At 36.1% G+C, this 21,230-nt stretch overlaps 1 protein-coding gene and 1 non-coding gene across 2 annotated transcripts; both read left to right on the forward strand.

Annotated features, from left to right (window-relative positions):
* The first annotated feature begins 4,471 nt into the window (after window positions 1-4,471).
* Window positions 4,472-13,801, forward strand: STEAP1 (STEAP family member 1). Its single transcript, XM_016149624.2, has 5 exons — window positions 4,472-4,574; window positions 8,095-8,211; window positions 10,086-10,592; window positions 11,175-11,339; window positions 13,442-13,801. The coding sequence occupies exons 2-5, from the start codon at window positions 8,119-8,121 to the stop codon at window positions 13,697-13,699; spliced, it is 1,023 nt and encodes a 340-aa protein (XP_016005110.1). The 5' UTR covers window positions 4,472-4,574; window positions 8,095-8,118; the 3' UTR covers window positions 13,700-13,801.
* A 6,747-nt stretch (window positions 13,802-20,548) lies between these two features.
* Window positions 20,549-20,655, forward strand: LOC118610858. Its single transcript, XR_004954121.1, has one exon. It is a non-coding gene; the product is annotated as a U6 spliceosomal RNA (small nuclear RNA).
* The last annotated feature ends 575 nt before the right edge of the window (window positions 20,656-21,230 follow it).

Raw genomic sequence — 21,230 nt, forward strand, 5'->3', positions numbered from 1 at the left:
ATGACCCCACCGACATGGAATACTCACTGTGGGACTATTACATGAGCATAAAGCTATCTTCCTGAAACACCTTATTTTGGTTTTCTTTGTTATAGTAGCTTAGCCAGTACTTCAAATGAGGGAAAACTGGATGCATTATAGAATGGTTTCTTTTAACTATTACTCCTTTGAATCTCCCAATATGGTGTAGCCTGGAGAACTCTTGGCTGATTATTTATGGTCAGAGAGGCAGTATAGTACAGAGGAAACAGCTCTAGAGTCAAATAGACTTTGGTTAAAGTCCCTGCTCAACTTCTAAAAACCATACAAATGTGATCAAGTTACTTACAATTTCTAAGCTTCATTCAGTACACCTACAAACAGAGGGTAATAACTACATGGCAAGGGTGTTGAGAAAATTAAACATGTCCCAGAAAAGAGTAGGCATTTCATAAATGTTAGTAGCCTTCCCTGCATCCTTTCTTCTGGAAGCTCAAATCTAGGAACTAGTAAGCATGGTTCTTTATGCCAAGGACTTTATGAGGCAGAGTCTATTACTGAAAATTTTAAATCTGACTATACCAGTTCTCTGTCTCCTTTAACCCAAGTCATCTAAAGCCTATAGTTCCTGTGACAATGCAACCCCGGCCCCACATGTTTCTAGAACAAAAAAAAAAAAGAAGAAGAAGAAGGAGGAGGAGGAGGAGGAGGAGGACACAGACTAAGGAAAGTTGTAGAGGAAAATCTGTTCCAAGATGTGACCACTGCCTGACCTGTGAGTTAGATCTAGGTCAACACAGGGAGATTGTTTTCCCCAATACCCTTTGAAAACTGATCCTAATTGATGTTCCTTCTGACATGAACCAGTATCCCTATCCCTCTCCTGCCTCCCATTACATGCTGATTCCTGGAACAGGACCTTGTCCTAACCTGGTCAAGCATGTAATCTCCCATACCCAGTAATAGTCACATAACAGTATCCGTGACTGTTCCCCTCCTGCCCCCGCCCATACTCTTTATATAATTCTTTGGTGCCTGCCAAGCAGTGTGGGAATTCATTTGTCTTGCAGCTGCCCAGACACGCCTTGTAGGTAAGTTTACCTTAATAAACTGTGGCCCGCACCTTCCTTCACTCTTCCCCTGCCCTTTGCTCATCGAGCTAAATTTTCAGTGTCAAGGCCTTCCCCTGGACCTGTGTGCACAAACAAAAATGTGCTGTAAAACAAATAATAAAAGGATATGTGCCCACTGTTTGGGTACATGATGTCTAGACGTTCATGGGTTCCACATTTATATGTCCTATATAATTTTACTGAGACTCGGTGCTAAAATCATATTCCACAAATACTTATAATGAATCTGTTCTATCCATCTCTAAGTTACAAGAGATACAATGATAAAAATGGCAAGCTCATGTATTGTTTGATATGGAGATGAGGGAAAGGAGAAATTACCTAGTTTAAGTCATATTAGAAGGTGGTGAAACCTGTCCCCTTGGCCCAAATGCTCCATTTTTTCCCCTAAGGTATAACCCCTTCATTATCTCCCAGTATTAACATTTCATATCCTAGTATTTCATTCCTAATGCCAGAACATAGTTTCATAAAACTACTGAAATATTCGTTCATAGTAGGATGTAAATAACTGGTAGAGCTTAATGCGGTACAATTTCCAGGGCCTTTAGCCTTTTCATAGATCACAACAGATTTTAAGACAATCAAATATATTTTGTCATGGAATTTTGAGCATCATTAAGCAGTAGTTGGGCAGAAATGGATCTGTGAACCTCAAAATAAGCCACCTATTCTTAAAACTCACTTAGAACAGATGTTGACTATAAACTACATTGGGAAATGAGCTAATAAAGGGCCAGGGCTGGGAAAAATATATGGAAGAATTTTTAAAATCTCAATTCCCAAGGGTAGATCTTCTCTCTACCTCCAACCGCTTTCACACACAAACATTGGGGATGAACTGACTACATACTTTGAGCATTACTGTGCCAGTAGATCTTAAACTAGTGAAGAGAATTTATCATATGAAGCTAATAGAACCAAAACATTAGGCTAGTAGAATTTTACCATGTCTGTGTTAAAACAATCATTTTGACAAAATATTTCTCCATGAACTCTAGGTAATTTTTGCCTCATCTTAAAAGAAGTCCAACCATTCTTACACAGGAAGATTTGGAAATACTATTGATCATTATTGAATCACTGTACCCTTAGGAGTTAGTTTAATTCCTAAAAGAGAAAGACTAAATAGAATTCTTCTCATCCTCTTAAAATTTACTGTCTATTGCTCATGGTAATTATATTTCATAGTATGATCATTTTAATTTTTCTCTCACACCATTATACTCAATTTACTTCTTAAGTGGCAGCCCCATCAAGTTGGAAGATTGATTGCATGTTGGTCAGGTAAAAGCACTCACGGATTCTGAATTATTACATTCTCCCCATGACATGTTAGTGTGAAATCACTAGTTTAGTATTTGATCTCAATTAACATTAAAGAATTGTTTTGTTAATATGCTCTCTAACTATTGTTTATTAGAAACTATTCTGAATGATCCAAATTTGTCTGTAGCTCACAGTTGAATTCCTATTTTAAAATCCTCCAGTTCTTACTAGTCATATCCAAACTAGCAATCTGCTTTTCAACATTTGTAGTAGCATAACATTGTTTTCCACAAATCATACTGGTTTTAAATAGTAGGGGCTATAGAGGCTGATTCAGAACATTTTCAGATGCTTTGGCTTTGTATTTCTCAAAAAAAATTCTTTTTCTTCACCTCATACCCAAATCACAGATCATTTTTAAACAAAAACTTCATAAATTTTATATATAATATTAACTGGTGACAGCTTAATTAAAGTTCTTAAATACCATTTTTAATCCAATATTATGTTGCCTTTATAATATCTACAAACTAATTAGTAAACAACCTCACATTTTCAATCATTTTACTTTGAATATATTTATTCACCACAATAAAATATTGACCAAAAAAACTTTCAGAAGAAGTGCAGAAATAAAATCATTGGTCTAATTATAAAACAAAAAAAAAAAAATTGGGCTTGATTTTAAATGTTTAAATTAGAAGAGGAAAAGTAGGTTTAAGTGGTGGAGCTTGCTATAATTAGACAATTTATATTAATATATAAATACTTTCTTGCTCTCTTTCATGCAAAATAGATTTTGAAAAAGAGGATGACCTTTGTTCTGTCATCTTAAAAAAATGAAAGCACATTGCTTTGTTTGATCATTTAAGACCCATGATCATTTAAAAATTCCACAGTGCTTAAACATATCTAACAATTTGTCATAATTTTAAGCTTTTTAAAATGATTATTTTACAGTTCCACTAGAAATAAAGTGTAAGATTCTATTTCTACCACAAGGCGTCAGTCCATACTAATTTAATTTTCAAAACGTTTTAACATTACTTTGTGGAAAGTCAATGACTACAAAAAACAAAAACAAAAAAACATACACACATTAAAACAGGAGCAGTCCCAGGCGCCCTATTTGAGTAAAAGACTATCACGGAAAATGTGGTCGAGCATTTGGTTTTCCTTTGCTTTTTCTAGTCAGACTAGTTCTGGGAATGTTGAACACCAAATCCCCAGATGTTGCAATTCAGGTCTCAGACACGCTACCTTGAGGCTGGTTTCAACACAGAGGAGTAAATCCTCCGTTAACATTCTCTCTTTCTCTCTATACCTCTCATATTTAAGAAACAACCTACAACTTTTAGTAACAGTAACTTTGCTTTAGGTTGTAGTGCTTGATTAGGCTAGGGTATGGGAAGTTGGCTTTAATATCTGAGGTGAGGAAGGAAAGAGTTTATTTAGCTAAGGGATGGTGCTTGTATGCCTTAGGGTACCAGGCTTGGACAACTTAAGGAGGAAGTCAGTCTCAGAGATTCAGATTCTGATTCCTCAACTGTGAATAACAGCCACTTTACAGAGTTGCTGTGAAGTTTTAAATGAGCTAGCTAAGCTTTATAAGAGTCCGTCTCACAGTGCGGTCTGAGAGTGCTTCAGCATGTGAGGGGTACAGATAAAGAGAGAATGTGAACGGAGGAGTTACTCCTCCGAGTAGAAATGCAGTATCTTAGGCCGCATCCCAGACCTACTGAGCTGGAAACTGTGAAGGAGGGGCCCAAATCGATGTTTTAAGAAGCACTACTGGTGATACACGTTAAAATTTGAGAACCGCTGCTCTAAAGAATTGCACAAATGTTCGTTACTTGGAGATTAAAGAAAGGCGAGGAGTGGGGGGGGTGCGTAGCTGACCGCGGGCGTAGGACTGCTTTTGGGGGGGCGGGAGAGGGGTGGCCAAAGCGGCCAGGTTGCAATGTAGAGGAAGTCCTAAATTCAGCCGCTGGAACCTGAGAGGACAGTCGGTTCCGGGCAGGAGCGGTGGAGATGCCTGGCGCCAACAGGTGGCGCTAAACCGAAAATTGACAAGGAGGCGGGGTCTACAGCGGAGCAGGCTCCGGGATCCCGAGGCTCGCGCGCCGCGTGGGGCTGGCACCTCAGCGCGACCACTGCGGCCGCAACTTACCGTCAGGTCACGCCGAGAAGCGGGTGAGTCCCTTGAATCGTTCCCGCTCGCCGCTTGCTCCCCACCTCCGGGTGTCCCCAAAGGCCGCCGCCGGCTCCCAGTCCCGGGAGGACTGGAGCGGGTTGCCAGCCGGCGGGGACCCGGGCGGCGCTCCGCGGCGAGCGCCGCTCAATACGCCCCTTACGCGCAACTCCAGGGCGCTCTGCCTTCCAGCCCAGCTCCCCGCAGAGCACAGCGCTCCGTTGTAGCCGGTCCAGGGGCTGGGAGCCAGAAACTCACAAGGAAGCCTTTTCGCTGGGGCCTCAAGGGGTATAATGATGGGTTATTAAGTTTGTCCTTAAGTTGGGTTCTGATGGCAAGTTTGCCACCTTGGCAAAATCGCCATGAGTTCGCATCGCATTGATGAATGATTGGTACATAGTACTTAAAATCGTGCAACTTATCTTTAGCTTTTCTAGAAACAAGAATTTTTCATTTTAAATCCTTGGAACATTAGTCCTACTCTTTCGGGATCTGGGTTGGAGTTTAAGTTCCCTCCAAATAGTTAATCAAAGCTTTATTTATCTATGTCATGGGTCATATCCACTGGAAAAGGTTTGTAGACGTAAAATTTAGGGACATTTTCAAATTTCTTACTCTGTTCTTTTTCTAAAAACATTCCCCTCAACATTCTGACCTTTAATAAAAGGTCGTTCATTTAGCACAGAATGTTAAGCATAGAGAAGAAGCAATGCTTTAAAAAACAGCCCAGTAAAGAAAAATATCTACCTTCACATAGTTAAATGTGTTAACGCAAGTGTGTACTTGAAAGCATAGAAGGTTTGCAAATGCAATGTAATCCACAATGTATCCCTGTCACTGATTTTGTTCATAGTCTAAACTCTTCATATAAACAGTAGTCAGTTGGGCTGTGTCAATATTTAGCAGAAACATTAGGTCAGTGGTCCTGCTACAGCACAATGGAACAGTCACATCAGGAATATGCTTTGCTTTTTAATGGGGATAAAAGTTAGAGAACTTTGGGTAAAATTCTGGAGTTCCTAATATCTGAACACTGCTGTTCCCTGTGTTTACGGTAGACTTTAAATTATATATTTGGTTAATTATATATTTGGTTAATGACTGATAGAAACCAACATTTTATTGACTGACGTTTTATTTTCTTGGCTTCTGGGCACAAAGTTGTTTGTGGGCTACACAGTCATCAAGCTCCCTCACTGCCCTGGGCTTTCCCTTGGCTTTGCTCTTCATCCTGGTCTCCCTACCATGCAGATGAATGGCTAGATACCTCTCCAGTGCCACTCTGGATTTTCATCCAGATTTGGTAAAAAGTGGCCCTCAATCAGCAAACACTGCCAATTTGCTATATGCCCAAGGACCGGGACTAGGAGAAAGCCCTCACACTTCTCATGTCAGCACGTATCTATAAAACTTTGTCTTCCTTTAGGATTCATTGCACATCTGTTCAGTCAGTTGTTGAAATGTCTGCCTTCTCTCCTAGACCTTGAGATTTTTGAGAGCTCCATCTCATTTAACTTTGTATACCCACTGCCTGGCATTGTTGTTCACATTATAGTTAATGAGTTAATATTGAATAAGCATATATTTGCATGTTAACATTTTTGCTATCTTGCAACTCACAGAGTTAAAATATCTTCTAACTAGTGTGAATTTCTCGTTTGATTACAGTAGATAAAACTTCTACTCCTTGACGCACATACACCCCCTCCAAAATTACTCTATTTATAATGCTGACTAAATCACCAAATGATTAGGAATAATATTTGCTAAGGAAAAATACTGTAAAGTCCTCCAGAGCAGGCACGAAGTCTCATTTCTCTCTTCACCCTCAGTATCTATCATCGAGTTGAGTTCATAAATTCTTGATTACCATATGCTTTTATCAGAACTCTCTCAAATGTCAGTGATATAAACCCAATTTAAACTAACTTACATGCAAAAGAGAAAGTATTGGCTTATGCAACTGAAAAATTCAGGATCTGTTCTCAGGGACTCTAAATACTTAAAATATGCCACCAGAACTCTTTCATGTCTTTCCCTATTTCCTGCTTGTGCTTCTGAGTGTTAGCTTTCTTCTATTAAAGATGGTTTCCTCCTTATAACATTTAGAAGAAAGCATGATAGGCTTCTATTATCCCACTTAAAATGTTAAAGATGTATCCTCTTTATCTTCCACTTCCATATATAAATATCAGAGAAGGACTAATTGGGTCAATGAGGGTTGCGTGATCAAGGAAATGGAGAACTATGATGAGCAAAGACTGAGTCATATGCCCACTTCATGGCCAAAGGAGGGGCCTTTCTCCACGTGTAGGAAATATTTTATAACATTAATAAGGGGGGGAAGGAATGTGGGCAGACAAAAACAACAAATATCCTCAGCACGAATATTGTGAAATTTCAAAATAGAATATATGGAAAATGTTCTCAGACCATCTCAACAGCAGCAACTATTGGCATAATGTAAAGATGGCTCCTTTCTTCCTTGTGAAGATCAAACCTTTAAAAGTTGGAGAATGTTTTAAGTATTTTAAACTGCTCCCGAAAACGATTTTCCATTAAATGAAGTATTACAGGTGCTCTAAAATTCAGAAACACTTAGAATGTTTTCTCTCAATCAAATTGTTGTATATCTAATCTGCTTTTCTCATTGAATTTCATAAAGTACAGATCGGAGATATATTCCACTGGAAATAAATTTAGAACAAATAAAAACAATGAATAATATTGTGACATTATATGTTTCTCTTTCCTAAAAGATGTCACACCAAGCCTGAATAAGGATCTGTGAAGGGTGTTAAAGCAAAGATTTCTTTATTAGGTAGGAAGTTTGGCAAAATTAATTTCCACAGGGTTGACCAGAAGAGTGTGTATGTCGATTTAACACAACTCACAACCCACTGGAAATATACCAACAATTTATATCTTACCAACAAAAACCAGCCTATTACTCTAACAGGAAAATGGCTCTCTAAAAATATAACCTTTCAGTCCTTTATGCCACCGTCAGCGTTTGCCTTACCAAGTGTGTCTATTCTGTTCATTGTCTGAAACTCAGAATACATTTTCCCATAAAATCATTTATTTATTATTTCAGATTCCAGTGCCAACCCCCAAAGTCTATTAAACACAACGTCCTGAGCTATATCAGCTAGCTCCAACCTCCATTGATAACATTATTCTATTTGCCTTTGAGGGGAGTTGGCTTTCCTCTAAATGAGCCCCTGGAGGTAAATTCCCCTAAAATAAAAGGCAACAGTCTAACCTTTTGAATGCCACATGGATACCTAGGTCATACATTTTACCGATAGTTGGACAAAGGAAAGCTATTATTACTGACAAAAGGGCCCTGGTTCGAGATTCTTACAGAGTATAATATAAGGTTAAATGTGTAAATCAGTCACTATCTGTATTTTGATTATACTTTATCTGCCACTCTAGTCCCTATATGAGTAAATTTTTCATATTGCCCTAATATCATAAATAGCATAGACTTGAAGGTAATTATTTTTATTTTCATAGGTGGCTGAAGCCATATATTATTTTATGGAATTAATGGAAAGTAGACAAAACATCACAAACCAAGAAGAACTTTGGAAAATGAAGCCTAGGAGAAATCTAGAAGAAGATGATTATTTGGTAAAATAATAATAATTAACTAATTAAAAATTGTAAACATAATTTAAATACTTTCCTATATCTCCTAATGTTGTTTTCAACCCAGTCTGCTGATTGTGATTCCTATCACTGATATTGTGATGGGTGAAGGGCCATGTTATATAGGAAAGAAATAGTACCTTGACTGACTGTCATGGACTTAGCTGAATAACCTTGAATGAGTCACTGAAAAATCCTTGGTCTTGATCTATCTCTAAAGTGAGAGAGTTGGACCAGATCTTCTCCAAAGCCCTTTCAGCTCTAACATTATATGGGTCTAAGTGTTTTAAGAATCATCAGTCCCCATATAACAGTAGTTTCATAAGCATCTGTTTTTTTTAATAGGCACCATGGCAGCTTATCTAAAGATCATCAAGTTAATTGATCATTTACTGTTTAACCAAACAAGTTCAGTTTTGGAATAAAAAGCACTGATTCCATTTTTGCCCCACCTCAAGATTAAATATTTCTTACTACATTATTTAACTGAAAAAGTGGTGAAAAATTTTGGTTTCAAACTCTTTTTACCTTTCTAAATGATCCTAACTGCAGTTTTAACAAATTATTTTATCTTAACTATTTTAATAAGAAAAGTAATTAAAATAGTAAAAGCACATACTCTATAAAATAAGTGTGCATAAAATAAAATTTTTATTTTTGAGGGTAACCGTCTTACTTGCTGTTACATAATTCTTCACCCTGAACCAGAAAATTGATCTCAGTTGATTGTACTTAGATTGTTTTAACGTGAAGATATGGCAGATGATGTATCATGCTCAACTCCCTTCTAAGTGGAGTAATTGGAAAAAGCATTGGGTGTAACATGATTTATTACTAAAAGCCAAATGGTGAGAGGTCACTTTTAAACCCCCCAAAATATAGAAAACTATGTGAAATAAAGTTATTCTGCATAAAATGTGGAAATGAACAAGGTAATCACTAACATTTCAAGCATTGAAATGTTATGGTTTTACATGTAGAGCTATAAGAAATGAGGAATAACATATTGGGTGAGAAAGTAAATTTATTAGTAAATTAAAACAATATGAAACATTCTGATATAATTTCTCATTTTGAGATTTTTTTTTTTTTTTTTTTGATTTGCTGGTATATCACTCAGTTGGGGAAATGACAACATATTCAATGTAACCTTCTTTCGAATTGTTGAGTATCTAGAAATGCAGCTGGGTAAAGAACTATACCTTTCTCAGGAAATAGATAACCTCTATGGGATTTAATTATTTATATAGCCTTTGTACTTCTAATAGACTGCTATCAGTACTCACACAAATGAGTATTTTAGAAATATAAAATCAAAGTATGAGACTACATGAGAGAAATTATATATTTTTATCTAAAGTAATGACTATTATTCCTGATCCTTTGTACTTGAACTAATGAATTCACTCTTCAGTTCTTTGCAGAGAATTACCCAGCAACTAATAAAAACATTAAAAAGCAAGCACAATTGTTACAATTTACATGTTTTATTAATTTTACCAAAGATTACTAGATTTTATTTAAGTTTTTCAGTTTTAGTATCCCAGTTCCATTATTCCATCCTTTATGCCTTCAGGATAGAAACACAATGGTCTACCATTAGTGCAGATAGCTGAAGCATGTACTTCTTCTATCAAAAGAAAAATGGTAACAGAAATTAATGGAGAACCCCAGTGTAGCTAAGTGAACCTTTGATTAGTGCTACATAGACTATGCCATCTCTTCAGCTAACTAGTCTCCAAAAAGTAAGGTTCTGAATGTTCTTTTTTACTGTTAAGTACAATGAGCAATATGTAATTAGTTTAAGGAAATCCCATTGTTTTAATTTTAAGATGTTTACTTTCTTTCCTTTGTAGACTAAGGACTCAGGAGAGACCAGCATGCTGAAAAGACCTGTCCTTTTACACCAACCAACCCATTTTGATGCATTTGATTGCCCCCGAGAGCTTCAACACAAACAAAAACTCTTTCCGAAGTGGCGCTTGCCAATTAAAGTCGCCACCATCATATCATCTCTGACTTTCCTTTACACTCTTCTGAGGGAAGTAGTTCAGCCTTTTGTAACTTCCCATCAACAGTATTTTTATAGGATTCCAATCTTGGTTGTCAACAAAGTGTTGCCAATGGTTTCCATCACCCTCTTGGCACTGGTTTATTTGCCAGGTGTGATAGCAGCAGTGGTACAGCTTCGTAACGGAACCAAATATAAGAAATTTCCACATTGGTTGGATAGGTGGATGTTAACAAGAAAGCAATTTGGGCTTCTCAGTTTTTTTTTTGCTATACTGCACGCAATTTATAGTTTATCCTATCCAATGAGGCGATCCTACAGATACAAGTTGCTAAACTGGGCATATCAACAGGTAGGATGATGATATTGACAATATCACTAAACTAAAAAGTCACCTAACAGATTCACTCTTTGTCATTTTAATATCAATACCCCCAACCCCTGTTGAAACCCTGTGTTGAAACAATAATCTGCATTAAAAATTTTTTATTGTTATTCTTCATTGGGGCTTGGTTGTATAGTTTTATATTGAGGAATTTATTGTAAGCTGAAAATAGTAAACTACAACTTTAACAGTATAAACAAGTATTTTGTTCCTGGACAGGGACATATTTCGATTTTCTACAACCCTCACAAGATTACTTTTTAATGTTAACTTTTCTTATTTTCTACTTATTTGCCACATGCTCATGTACATTATAACTCTAACCAAATAATTATTATATAAATAAAACATATCAATGTTGCATTCAAGGAAAATGATTAATAACTCCTAAGTTATTTCTTTTAGAGATGTACAAAAGCAAAGTCATAATTTGCAGAGGCCCCCAGTGATCAGGCCTTCCAGAGTAGCCAGAGCCAGTGTAGAAGGAGGTTCAGATGTAGGAATAAGTATTGTTTACATTCTTTCTGTCCTCTTTTTGCCCTCTGGCAGGTCCAACAAAATAAAGAAGATGCCTGGATTGAGCATGATGTTTGGAGAATGGAAATTTACGTGTCTCTGGGAATTGTGGCACTTGCAATACTGGCTCTGTTGGCTGTGACATCTATTCCATCTGTGAGCGACTCTTTGACATGGAGAGAATTTCACTATATACAGGTAAATGATACATAAAATAACTTCTCTCAGAGAGGCAAATCTTTTTGTGCTAATAATATCATGAAGTATATTGACTTTACCCCATAAAAATTAGCAAATGGTTTTCTAATAGCAAACTTGTTCCAATTAATAATATGCTCTCCTATAATTTTTTCCTATTGCTGCTAAATAGAAGTGTTTTCTAGACAAAAATAAAAGGCATTACTCAAAGAAAAATATTATTTCTAAACATTTGAAACTTGTTAGACAACTTGCTGTCCATCTAATAATTGTAAATATGACATTTTAGATATTTAATATTTATGGTTTTTTAGGTTCTAAAAAATAAAAACTTTTTGCCCCTGATTCATTATTCATCTTTTAAATATGCAGCTTTGTACTATCTACAAAAAATCATCTCTTCTTGAAATATGGTATTTTATTTACCACAAGTATTCAATATATAATTTTACCGTCTCCTTTTTTCAAGTTACATTTTATGGAGCTTTCTTGAAATTTCTCAATATTCTTGGAATGAAAACTATCTGAGATTTACTGAAGTTAATCTGCTAGTGATAGATTAAATCCTAAAAAGAGTGGTATACCAGAATTCACAAGGGGATCCACATTGGACAAGATTCAAAGGACTAAATTTAATTGAGTCATAAGCACTGCCAAGATTTTTTAAATTACATACCTTCAGCTTTTATTCCCATAAAAGCTAAAGCTATAGAAACTCTCACAAAATCAGACATTCCCCACTATCCTTTCTACATGTTCATACGTGTACTCCTACAGACACTTTATCAGGACATCTGATTAAGCTGAAAAGTATGTCTCCATCTGAATTACTCAAATATGGCTTAGAGATGGTGCCACATTATCCAAGTGCAATTTTCGCTGGTTTGCTAGATTTAGCCTGATATTGGAGTTTCTGTTCCCTATTAAAGAACTTCCTTCTTATATTGTTCTGCCTGTCACACATTAACTAAACACCACTTGTCAGATTTAGTGAAGAATTCAAGCACCGCATCTTGACAACTGAACCCATTCCACTATGTGTACAACACCAAGCCCACAATAAGTATATAATGCATATTTGGTAAAATTAATCTCCAACCAGTCACATGTGTTTTTCAATTAGTTACCTAGAAACTTTTCATTTACAATCCAGTGACTGATTACTTTCTGATTTACATGGAGATTTATAACTGAAAATATAAACTTAACTATTTGACTATATTCACTGCAGCTTAAGAGTACTTACTGCTGAATAATTGTGAGTTGGATGCATTCTGGCAGGCTAACGACCATTTCCAGTAAAGTGATTAGAAGTAAAAATTTATCCAGAAGAGGTATTGTCAGGATGTCATAAAATTGCTTAAGTGAACAACTAATTTTAAGCACTTTATCTGGAGAGTGCCAAGGATCCCAATGCAAGCTGAAATTTTTCTTTACATCTCCATATCTCTATGTTTTGTTCAAACATTGAAATAATTGTTCGTATTTTCCACTTTGTCAGAATGTTTGTTTTTTTTTACATAAGCCAAGCTCATTCACTTTGTATTCATGTACCAAAATCAGTCAATTATTTTAGTTGCCTTCACAATTAATAAAGATCGTGGAAGTTGAGTTGATTTTTGCACTAATTTTCAGTCAACTCACCAAAATTTATTGAGCACCTAAAATGCACAGATCATTGTGTTGATTCTTTAGGGATCCTGGGATGAGTAAGACAGAGTCCTTGATTTTAGATGTGTCTTCATAGACAAAATTAAGGCAAATACACAAGAGACAAAGCACCATAAAGTAACTGTCATAAGAAAAAACAAAGTGTGGAGAAAGGGAAGACAGTATTATTGATTAGCCGAGACTGAAAGGAGAATAGTTTTGAATTTTCTCAGATTAAATAGCCTGGAGACAAAGGCATTACCCAAAAGTAGGATGAGTGGAGACATGTAAAAAAATGGAAATGTGTGAGTGGACATTGCTGAAAAATGTAATAGTGAAACAATTATAGATGAATGAAGGAATTTCCAAGCAACTGAACAGATCCAGATGAAGTAAGATGGAATAAACTTATTGAACCAATCTTCAACAAGATAATTTTTTTTCTTTTGCAGAGCAAGCTAGGAATTGTTTCCCTTCTACTGGGCACAATACATGCACTGATTTTTGCCTGGAATAAATGGGTAGATATAAAACAATTTGTATGGTATACACCTCCAACTTTTATGATAGCTGTTTTTCTTCCAATTGTTGTCCTGGTATGTAAATGCATACTACTCCTGCCATGCTTAAGGAAGAAGATACTGAAGATTAGACATGGTTGGGAAGATGCCACCAAAATTAATAAAACTGAGCTATCTTCCCAGTTGTAGAAGTGCTGTTTACAACATTTTTGTTCAATTTCGATATATTTCCTCATAAACATTTCAAATTTGTATTCATTTAATAAAATGATCACTGAATATCTTAATATATGTCTTTGTTTCTGAGTAATGAATTTGAAATATGTGTATTTCCTTGCGGTTTCGATTCAAAGCAAAAAATGAAATAATCTTAGCACATTTTCCATGTTCAGTAAAGCTGAATAACCAAATCCGACTTGTCGGACTGTGCATAGCATTATAAATAATAAATGGCCTTGAAATACCAGTACTTGCCACTCATTAAAAGGCATCATGAGCCATGAAAAAGTATATCATCTGAATCTACCACACAAGTATATCCAATGCTTATGGTTGTTGTTGAAGAACTTTGGAACACCTATCTCAAAAAAATACCGATTGTGTCTACGCAAGTAAAGCAACAGAATAACATCAGATATACATCCAAGCAAAATAAAACTCAAAGCTATCCAAGAGAAAAAGTCAACTTAATTTTCTCCAAATGTGCACAATTTATTTGAACTTACCTTAATACATTAGCAAAAGCAGACCCTGAACCAGTTCCCTAAAGAGCAAACTATACATCTATCAGGACTCTTTAACACAGCATTCTTAAGAGGTCTTTCAAAATTAGCAAAACTAACTATAAACCTTTTATATGGGTAAATCATTTATTATGATTAAAGAGAGTAGAGCTAATGCTAATGGTACAAATTGGGAAAAACAATATATTCATGAATGGAATTCACTTTTTTGTTGTTCTATTACAAAGGATAATTATTCACTATTACATGGGGACTAAGAAATCTTCTGGAGTATGAATTTGAATTCTGTGAACTATTGGGATTTAGACACACAGAGACATGTCTAAAGATAGGAAACGAGTTGAGACTAGCATGACTGGACACAAAGCAGACAGTGGTACCCTTGAGAGAGAATTCGCCCTAAGAGAAAAAGGCATCTAGGGTCTAGAACTGCAAACTAGATTCAGCGAGGGGCCATAACTATGGGACCAATTAACTAAGCATGACACATATACCATAATCAACTAGCTCTGGGATGCATTCTCAACTGCATTGCAAGATGGCAAAGTGTCAGCACTTCAGTACTGAGAGGGAGAAATCAAGTTTCAACCTTTCTGGTACCAAAACACATCACAGACACTGCAACTTGGGAACAGGATGCCAGCCTGAAGTGGCACTTCGATGAAGCTGTCAGGGACAACAGCTGAGTTCTGTCTTGGTTATTGGAGTCCTGTCTCTATTATCTGTGATAAAAAATAAATAAATAAAAATAAAAAATAAAAAACAATAGAGCTATTCTTAAACACAGAAAATAAACCCTTTGGAGAATTACCAATGATAAAAGAAGGTAGATGTACAAGAGCCTTAGAAGTAAAGCACAAAACATCTAGATTCAATTTGTATTCACAGGATGTTGAAAACTAGACCATTCACTGTATCTTCTCTGAAATTTTTACAGTAGCAAGATAATATTTTTATAAGCAGAAGAAAACAATCTTAAAAAGAACAAATATATTCTGGTATAAGCTAGAGTTTTATTTTACTAATTCAATGAACATTTATAGAGCACTTCCCGTGTACCAGACCCAGTGCTAACCATATCAAGATGTAAATGCCAGGATATATTAAGATTAAAGTGACCTAGTCCCTGCTAGGGACTTCCCCACAGTTTCAGGGAAAGACAATCTTAGTACAGCAATGGACTCTAGGCTTACTGGTATCACTAAGGAAAAAAAACAGTTCTGTTTAGAAGAGCAAAGTCAGGAAGCTGTGAGGAACAAGTTCATCTGAGAATTAAAGTATGAGTCAAGTAGAATGGGAAGACAGCATAGTGAGCAACATGGAGGTATAAAATGATGGGGTGAGATGTGTTGGAAGTACTAACATCCTGGAATAAAGAATGAGAAAAAAAAAATACCAGATTGGTGGGGACACAGGAAGGATAGATCAACAAAGTCATTGTATGACATGAAACTAAGTTTGGGCTTTGTCCTTCAGGGAGTGAGGAAGACACTGGAAAAACATAAAATGGAGCTTACCATAATCAGATTTCCATTTTAGAAAAGTCAATCTGTATATTATCTAATAAATGAATTTAATGATGGGGGCCAATGAGTGAGAGGAAGTTGGAAGGCTGGAAGAATATCTAAGGAGATAACTGAAATATCCCAGGATAGAGACAATAATCTCTTTACAGACAGGATGGATGAAAGAAACTAATGAATTATGGTAGAAGATAGAATTTCCAGGAATTCATGACCAATAGAATATGAGGAGTGAGAGGGAGGAAGGCATTTAAGATGGGCTTCTAAGATTCTGTTACTTGGATGACCTAATGAATGAAGCTATTACACAAAGTGGGAAATTCTACAGGAGAAGCAGATTTTTTAATTAAAACAGAGTGTGTGTTCTGTATGTCGTATGCTGTTTACAATAATCAGTTGCTAAGGGATGCTACGTGGTTTTTTTAGTCTTAGCATACACAAATGTAAATATGAAAGACAAACAGTTTGCATCAGTGAGAAGAAAAAGGAAGGTATTTGTTTATAAAAATTCCGAGATAATTAACACGGTTATGGAGGACAGTCACTCAGGGCGTTCCTGGAGGACAAAGAAGAGCATCTAAAACAGCTGCTGGCCAGGAATCCAAAGCCTCATTTCCCCAAACAGAGCTTCCTTTCTACTCAAAATGCAGTCTGCCTGGGGTTTATTTTCTTTAAGTACGTGCTTGGTGGGGATCTTATAATCTTTGTATTAAAAAAAAAAATTATGAAAAGTATGTCTTTTTATTATTTTAATAATGAGTTACATTTAATATTGTTTTAAGACAATAAAAAGAAATATATAATTCTCATCTGATTTTCAGGCCATAGACCTCGTGTCTGAGGAAGCCTGTAAGAAACTATGGCCTATTAAGCATGGAATCTATAAAACTAAACATACTAATTAATAACAAAAATATGTAACTTTCATTGGTAACATTAAGTCTGGAATTTTCTTCCAAGAAAATGAACAAGATGTAGTAGCTCTTTTTTTCTAAAATTGGTCTTCAAAGTAAAAGTGTTAGAATTCTAGTTGGGATTTAATGTTAAAATGTACTTAGTTAATTAGAAGTCTTCTTTCTTCATGTTATTTTTTCCAGGTGTTTTCAAGAGGCCCTTTGAAGAAGCAATAAATTATTTGATCTCTCATTTGTTGAAAAGAATCTTATAATTGAATAAATTACTGACTTGTGACCATTACACATAACCTGAGGCTAAAGTTCAGTATCTTCTCCTTCTCAGCTAATTCTACTTCTTCAGCTGGTCAGGGCTCATATTTATTGCTAGTGAGTATGTGACATTCCTAGAATTATTACTGGATACCCAGCTGTGCCCAGAACAAATTGCCAGTTCATGCAGCTACAAAATTATTGAACCGATGAGATCGCATGAACTTGCTAATCCCTTGCCCAGAGGCATGACCCACTGAAATGAGGCACCCTCAGCAAAATGTCTTTATTTCCAAACAACATTGAAAAGAGAGAAGAAGGGAAAGGAACATAGGTGCCAAGATTGTAGTGGTGAAGAAGCTGTTGATCTTCTTAGGACCAAGACCCACTCCTGCATGTTGGCTGCAGCAGGGAGTGACTGACTGGACAAATTCCGAGACTCAGAACCATGGAGTTAAGCTTGGGGGTTATGATGACCATGCCACAGTGATTGACAATACACAGCCTCAATACACAACCTGAAAAATTATTCTAGCCCTACTTTCATCTTGTAATTTGAAGTTCTACTATCACTGAAGATAAATATTAAGATAAATAAATAAAGATAAATAAGTGGGCTCCTTGTTTTCTCAAATTTGGCAAGTAGGCCCAGAGCTGAGAACCAAAAGTGCTAAATAGTCCTCATTCTAATTTCAGAGAACAACCAGCTGTGGGGTCACACAGGGTGTGCTGAGAAGTGCTTTTCAGAGGAATCAGAGCTACAAACACTCACTACCTCACTACCAACACATGTGAAAGAGAACAAAGGGGGGGGGGGTGAAGGTCTCCTTTTGTCTGGGAAGTGTAGCATTTATAAAGAGCAACTATGCCCACATCATAGCTCGCTTCACCTGAGCACACATTCGACTCTTCACCTATTCTACATCCTCACCGAAAAAGATGGAAAAACATACAACTACCACACTGACCAGCTCCACTTTAAATTTATGATCACAAATGTTAAATTAACTCTCAGCACTGGTTAACCTTTGTATATTTCCACAGTAAGTTTGTTTTTCCTCTTATTAAAACTGCTATATTATATCTTCCCCCCGTGCAAATCAGTAGTATACTCGACTAGTAAAATTTCCTTAGGAAATAGATATAATCATCTTTTCAACAACAAATCTATCTATTAATGTACATGCATCTGGTACTCTTATCCTCTGCTTATTATAACAACAAGAAAAAAGCTGTCTCCACCTCTCAGGCCAACTCTTCTGTTTCAGTACTGAATCCCATTAATTTTCTACTCAAAGAGCTTTGCTCTTAAATTGTATGCATCTTTCCTGTGTCATCAATTTACCCCTCTCCTGCTGTATTTTTCCCATTAGTATACAAATATTAAAAAATAAATTAAAAATAGTTTGAGCTAATGTTCCCCTCTAATTATTGGCCTATTTCTCTTCAAACCTTCAAAACAAAATTCCTCAAAATATTTGCCTGCTTTAATATTAATTTATTCAGCTTTCTTTCAGTTAGTATTTGCATGGCATATATTTTCCCCTTCTATTACTTTCAATCTTTCTGTTTTCTCATATTTTTAGATGTGTCTTTTGAAAGAACACATAGTTGTTTTTTAACTCAGTTTGGCAATCTTTGCTTTTAATTTTCTTAATTTTTTAATTGATTTAGTTTTATTATAGTGATATTGGTTAATGAAATCCAGTAAGTTTCAGGTGTGCAATTCAACAATAAGGTGTGTGTGTGTGTGTTGTGTGTGTGTATATTGCATTTTGATATTGCTTTTAATGACAGCATTTAGACCTTGTATATTAAATTTAATTTTTGACATATTTGGACTCCATTCTACCATCTTACTATTTACTTTCTATTTTCCTGCCAGTTCTATATTCATTATTTCTTTATTATATTGTCTCTTTCAAATTGATTGAGATTATTTACTATTCCAGTTTCCTTCTCTATAAGTTATAGATTTTTTACTACTTTTAGAAGTTACTCTAGAAATTACATCATCATTGACTTAGCAAAGTCTGATATTGACACTTTTTCCACCTCTTATACAATCTAAGAAACTTAGACCTTTTTAACTTCCATTAACATCCTCTCGACATTGTTGTCATGTATTTTAATTCTATATACATTAAGACATAACATGAATTACAACTACTGTTTTATACAATCATTTAGATTTATACGCATTTACCCTTTTTGTTACTCTTTGTTTTTTCCTGCTTGCATTTGGTTTCATTTTCCCACTACCTGAAAAAAAAAAAAAAAAATCTTTAGTGTTCCTTTGAGTTCATGCCTGCTGGAAAAAAATTTTTTTCACAAGTTTCTGATGTGAAAATATCTTAATTTCGTCTTCATTATGTAAGGATATATTTTTGATGTTTAGAAATCTAGATTAGCCGTTATTTTCTACCAGAACATTGTAAGAAGTTCCACTGTTTCTGATGAAAGAAGAGAAATTTCTAAGAGTTAGTTTTTTAGGATTCCAACTCTAACTCTGGCGGAGAGTGACTATCTGACTCTCCCCTGGACATACTCTGGATTACAAATTTTGTCCTGTTAGTCTCTTGAGGTTGTTAAAAGTGCTGTTCAGTTTCTCAACCTCTCACCTACCTCTTCTCCTAATGAAAAAGTAGACTTCAGTGCTGGGTTAACCTCCCTGGGTTTCCTTCATCTTCCAAAACTTACTGTTCTTCATCGTTTTGTTAGCTATCCAATACCTTCAGGCAGGGAGTTTTTGAGCCTTGCTGTTCCAGTTTTTCTCAGGAGTGGCACATATAACTTAGGCAAGCATTGCCAGAAGCGGAAACCCCTGCAGACAGTTGACTGTGTTCACATCCCTGTGCCTTCTTCATCCATTTTCTCTCTTCTATGCTAAACAGCTTTATCTTTCACCATTCCACTGCATCCTCTCTTTGTCAAGATCACCAAGCAATTAAGTTTCAGTACTCACCTGACTTGCTCACCCAGCAACATTTGACAAGTTTGATTACTCCCTTTCTTGAAAAATTTTTTTTCCTTGACTTCTAGGAAATGATACTCTCCTACATGCCTTTTGTTTCTTTTGATAGCTCCTCTTCCTTTTTCCGTCATCTTAATGTTAGTAAGTTTAACTCCTTGACCCCCTCCTCTTCTCTATCTATACCCACAATGTAGGTGATCTCCTCGAGACTTATGGACTTAAATATAAAACATCAAAACTATGTTGATGGGTCCCAAGTTTATATTTTATTGCTAGCCTTGACCTTTCACCTGATTTCTAGCTTATTACATCCATTTACATATTGTCTATGGCCGCTTTTGCACTAAAATAGCAGTGTTGAATAGCTGCAAAAGAGACTTTACAGCCCACAAAGCCTGTAATATTTACTACCTAGACATTTGCAAAAAAAGCTCAATAACCCTTAGTTTAAACTGACACCTTTATAGGTATGACAGAGTAACACGTATATCTATTTCCTTCCCACCCAAATGCCACTGAAATTAGAGTAAAGCTATGCCCAAAAAAGGATCCATAACAGACTGAAAAACAGTAGAAGGTGGCATTGGTGGACCAGGAAATCAGAGAAATTTTCAGTACACAAGAAGTATTTTGTTCTCACTTAGGCAGCATGTATACTAAAATTGGAACGATATAGAGAAGATTAGTGTGACCCCTGTTTAAGGATGACACACAAATTTCTGAGGCATTCAACATTAAATATATATATATGGGGGGAAGCGGACAAACTCAGATCAACAGATAAACAAGTAGGAAAAACTGCAACACAGAATCCAAATAAAAGCTATACGTATGAGTTTTATGCTCCAAGCTAACCAAACCAAATTGGTCCTGGAGAAGTCATTGGATGAGTCATTAAAGGAGCAGTAGGAAGATCTGGCCGCTGACCCTTTCACCCAAAGATCTGAACAGCTGCCTGCAGGTTTCATTTGTAAACAAAACTAAAACGCTTTGGGAAAGGCTCCTGGCTTTTGTGCTCAGGCCTGAGAAGCACAGTTCAGCAAGATTTTTATAGTGACAGCTGAGGACAGAAAGAAAAGGTCATCCTGACTCGAACATTTGCCACCAGGACAAAATGTCATGTAAAAGTTTCTAGAGTGGGAGTTCTGGAATCAAAGACTCCCAGAGTAGCTTCTGGGACTTGGAAGCAGGACATTGTACAAGGTAAGGATGGGAAGCCCACTTTTACTCAGTGGACAAGCTACTTACTCACTGCGATAGATTAAATTGTATCCCTCAAAAAGATATACTGAAATTCTAACCTCTAGTACCCCA

Source organism: Rousettus aegyptiacus, unplaced genomic scaffold, assembly GCF_014176215.1.
Source record: "Rousettus aegyptiacus isolate mRouAeg1 unplaced genomic scaffold, mRouAeg1.p scaffold_m13_p_13, whole genome shotgun sequence".
Taxonomy (NCBI): Eukaryota; Metazoa; Chordata; class Mammalia; order Chiroptera; family Pteropodidae; genus Rousettus; species Rousettus aegyptiacus.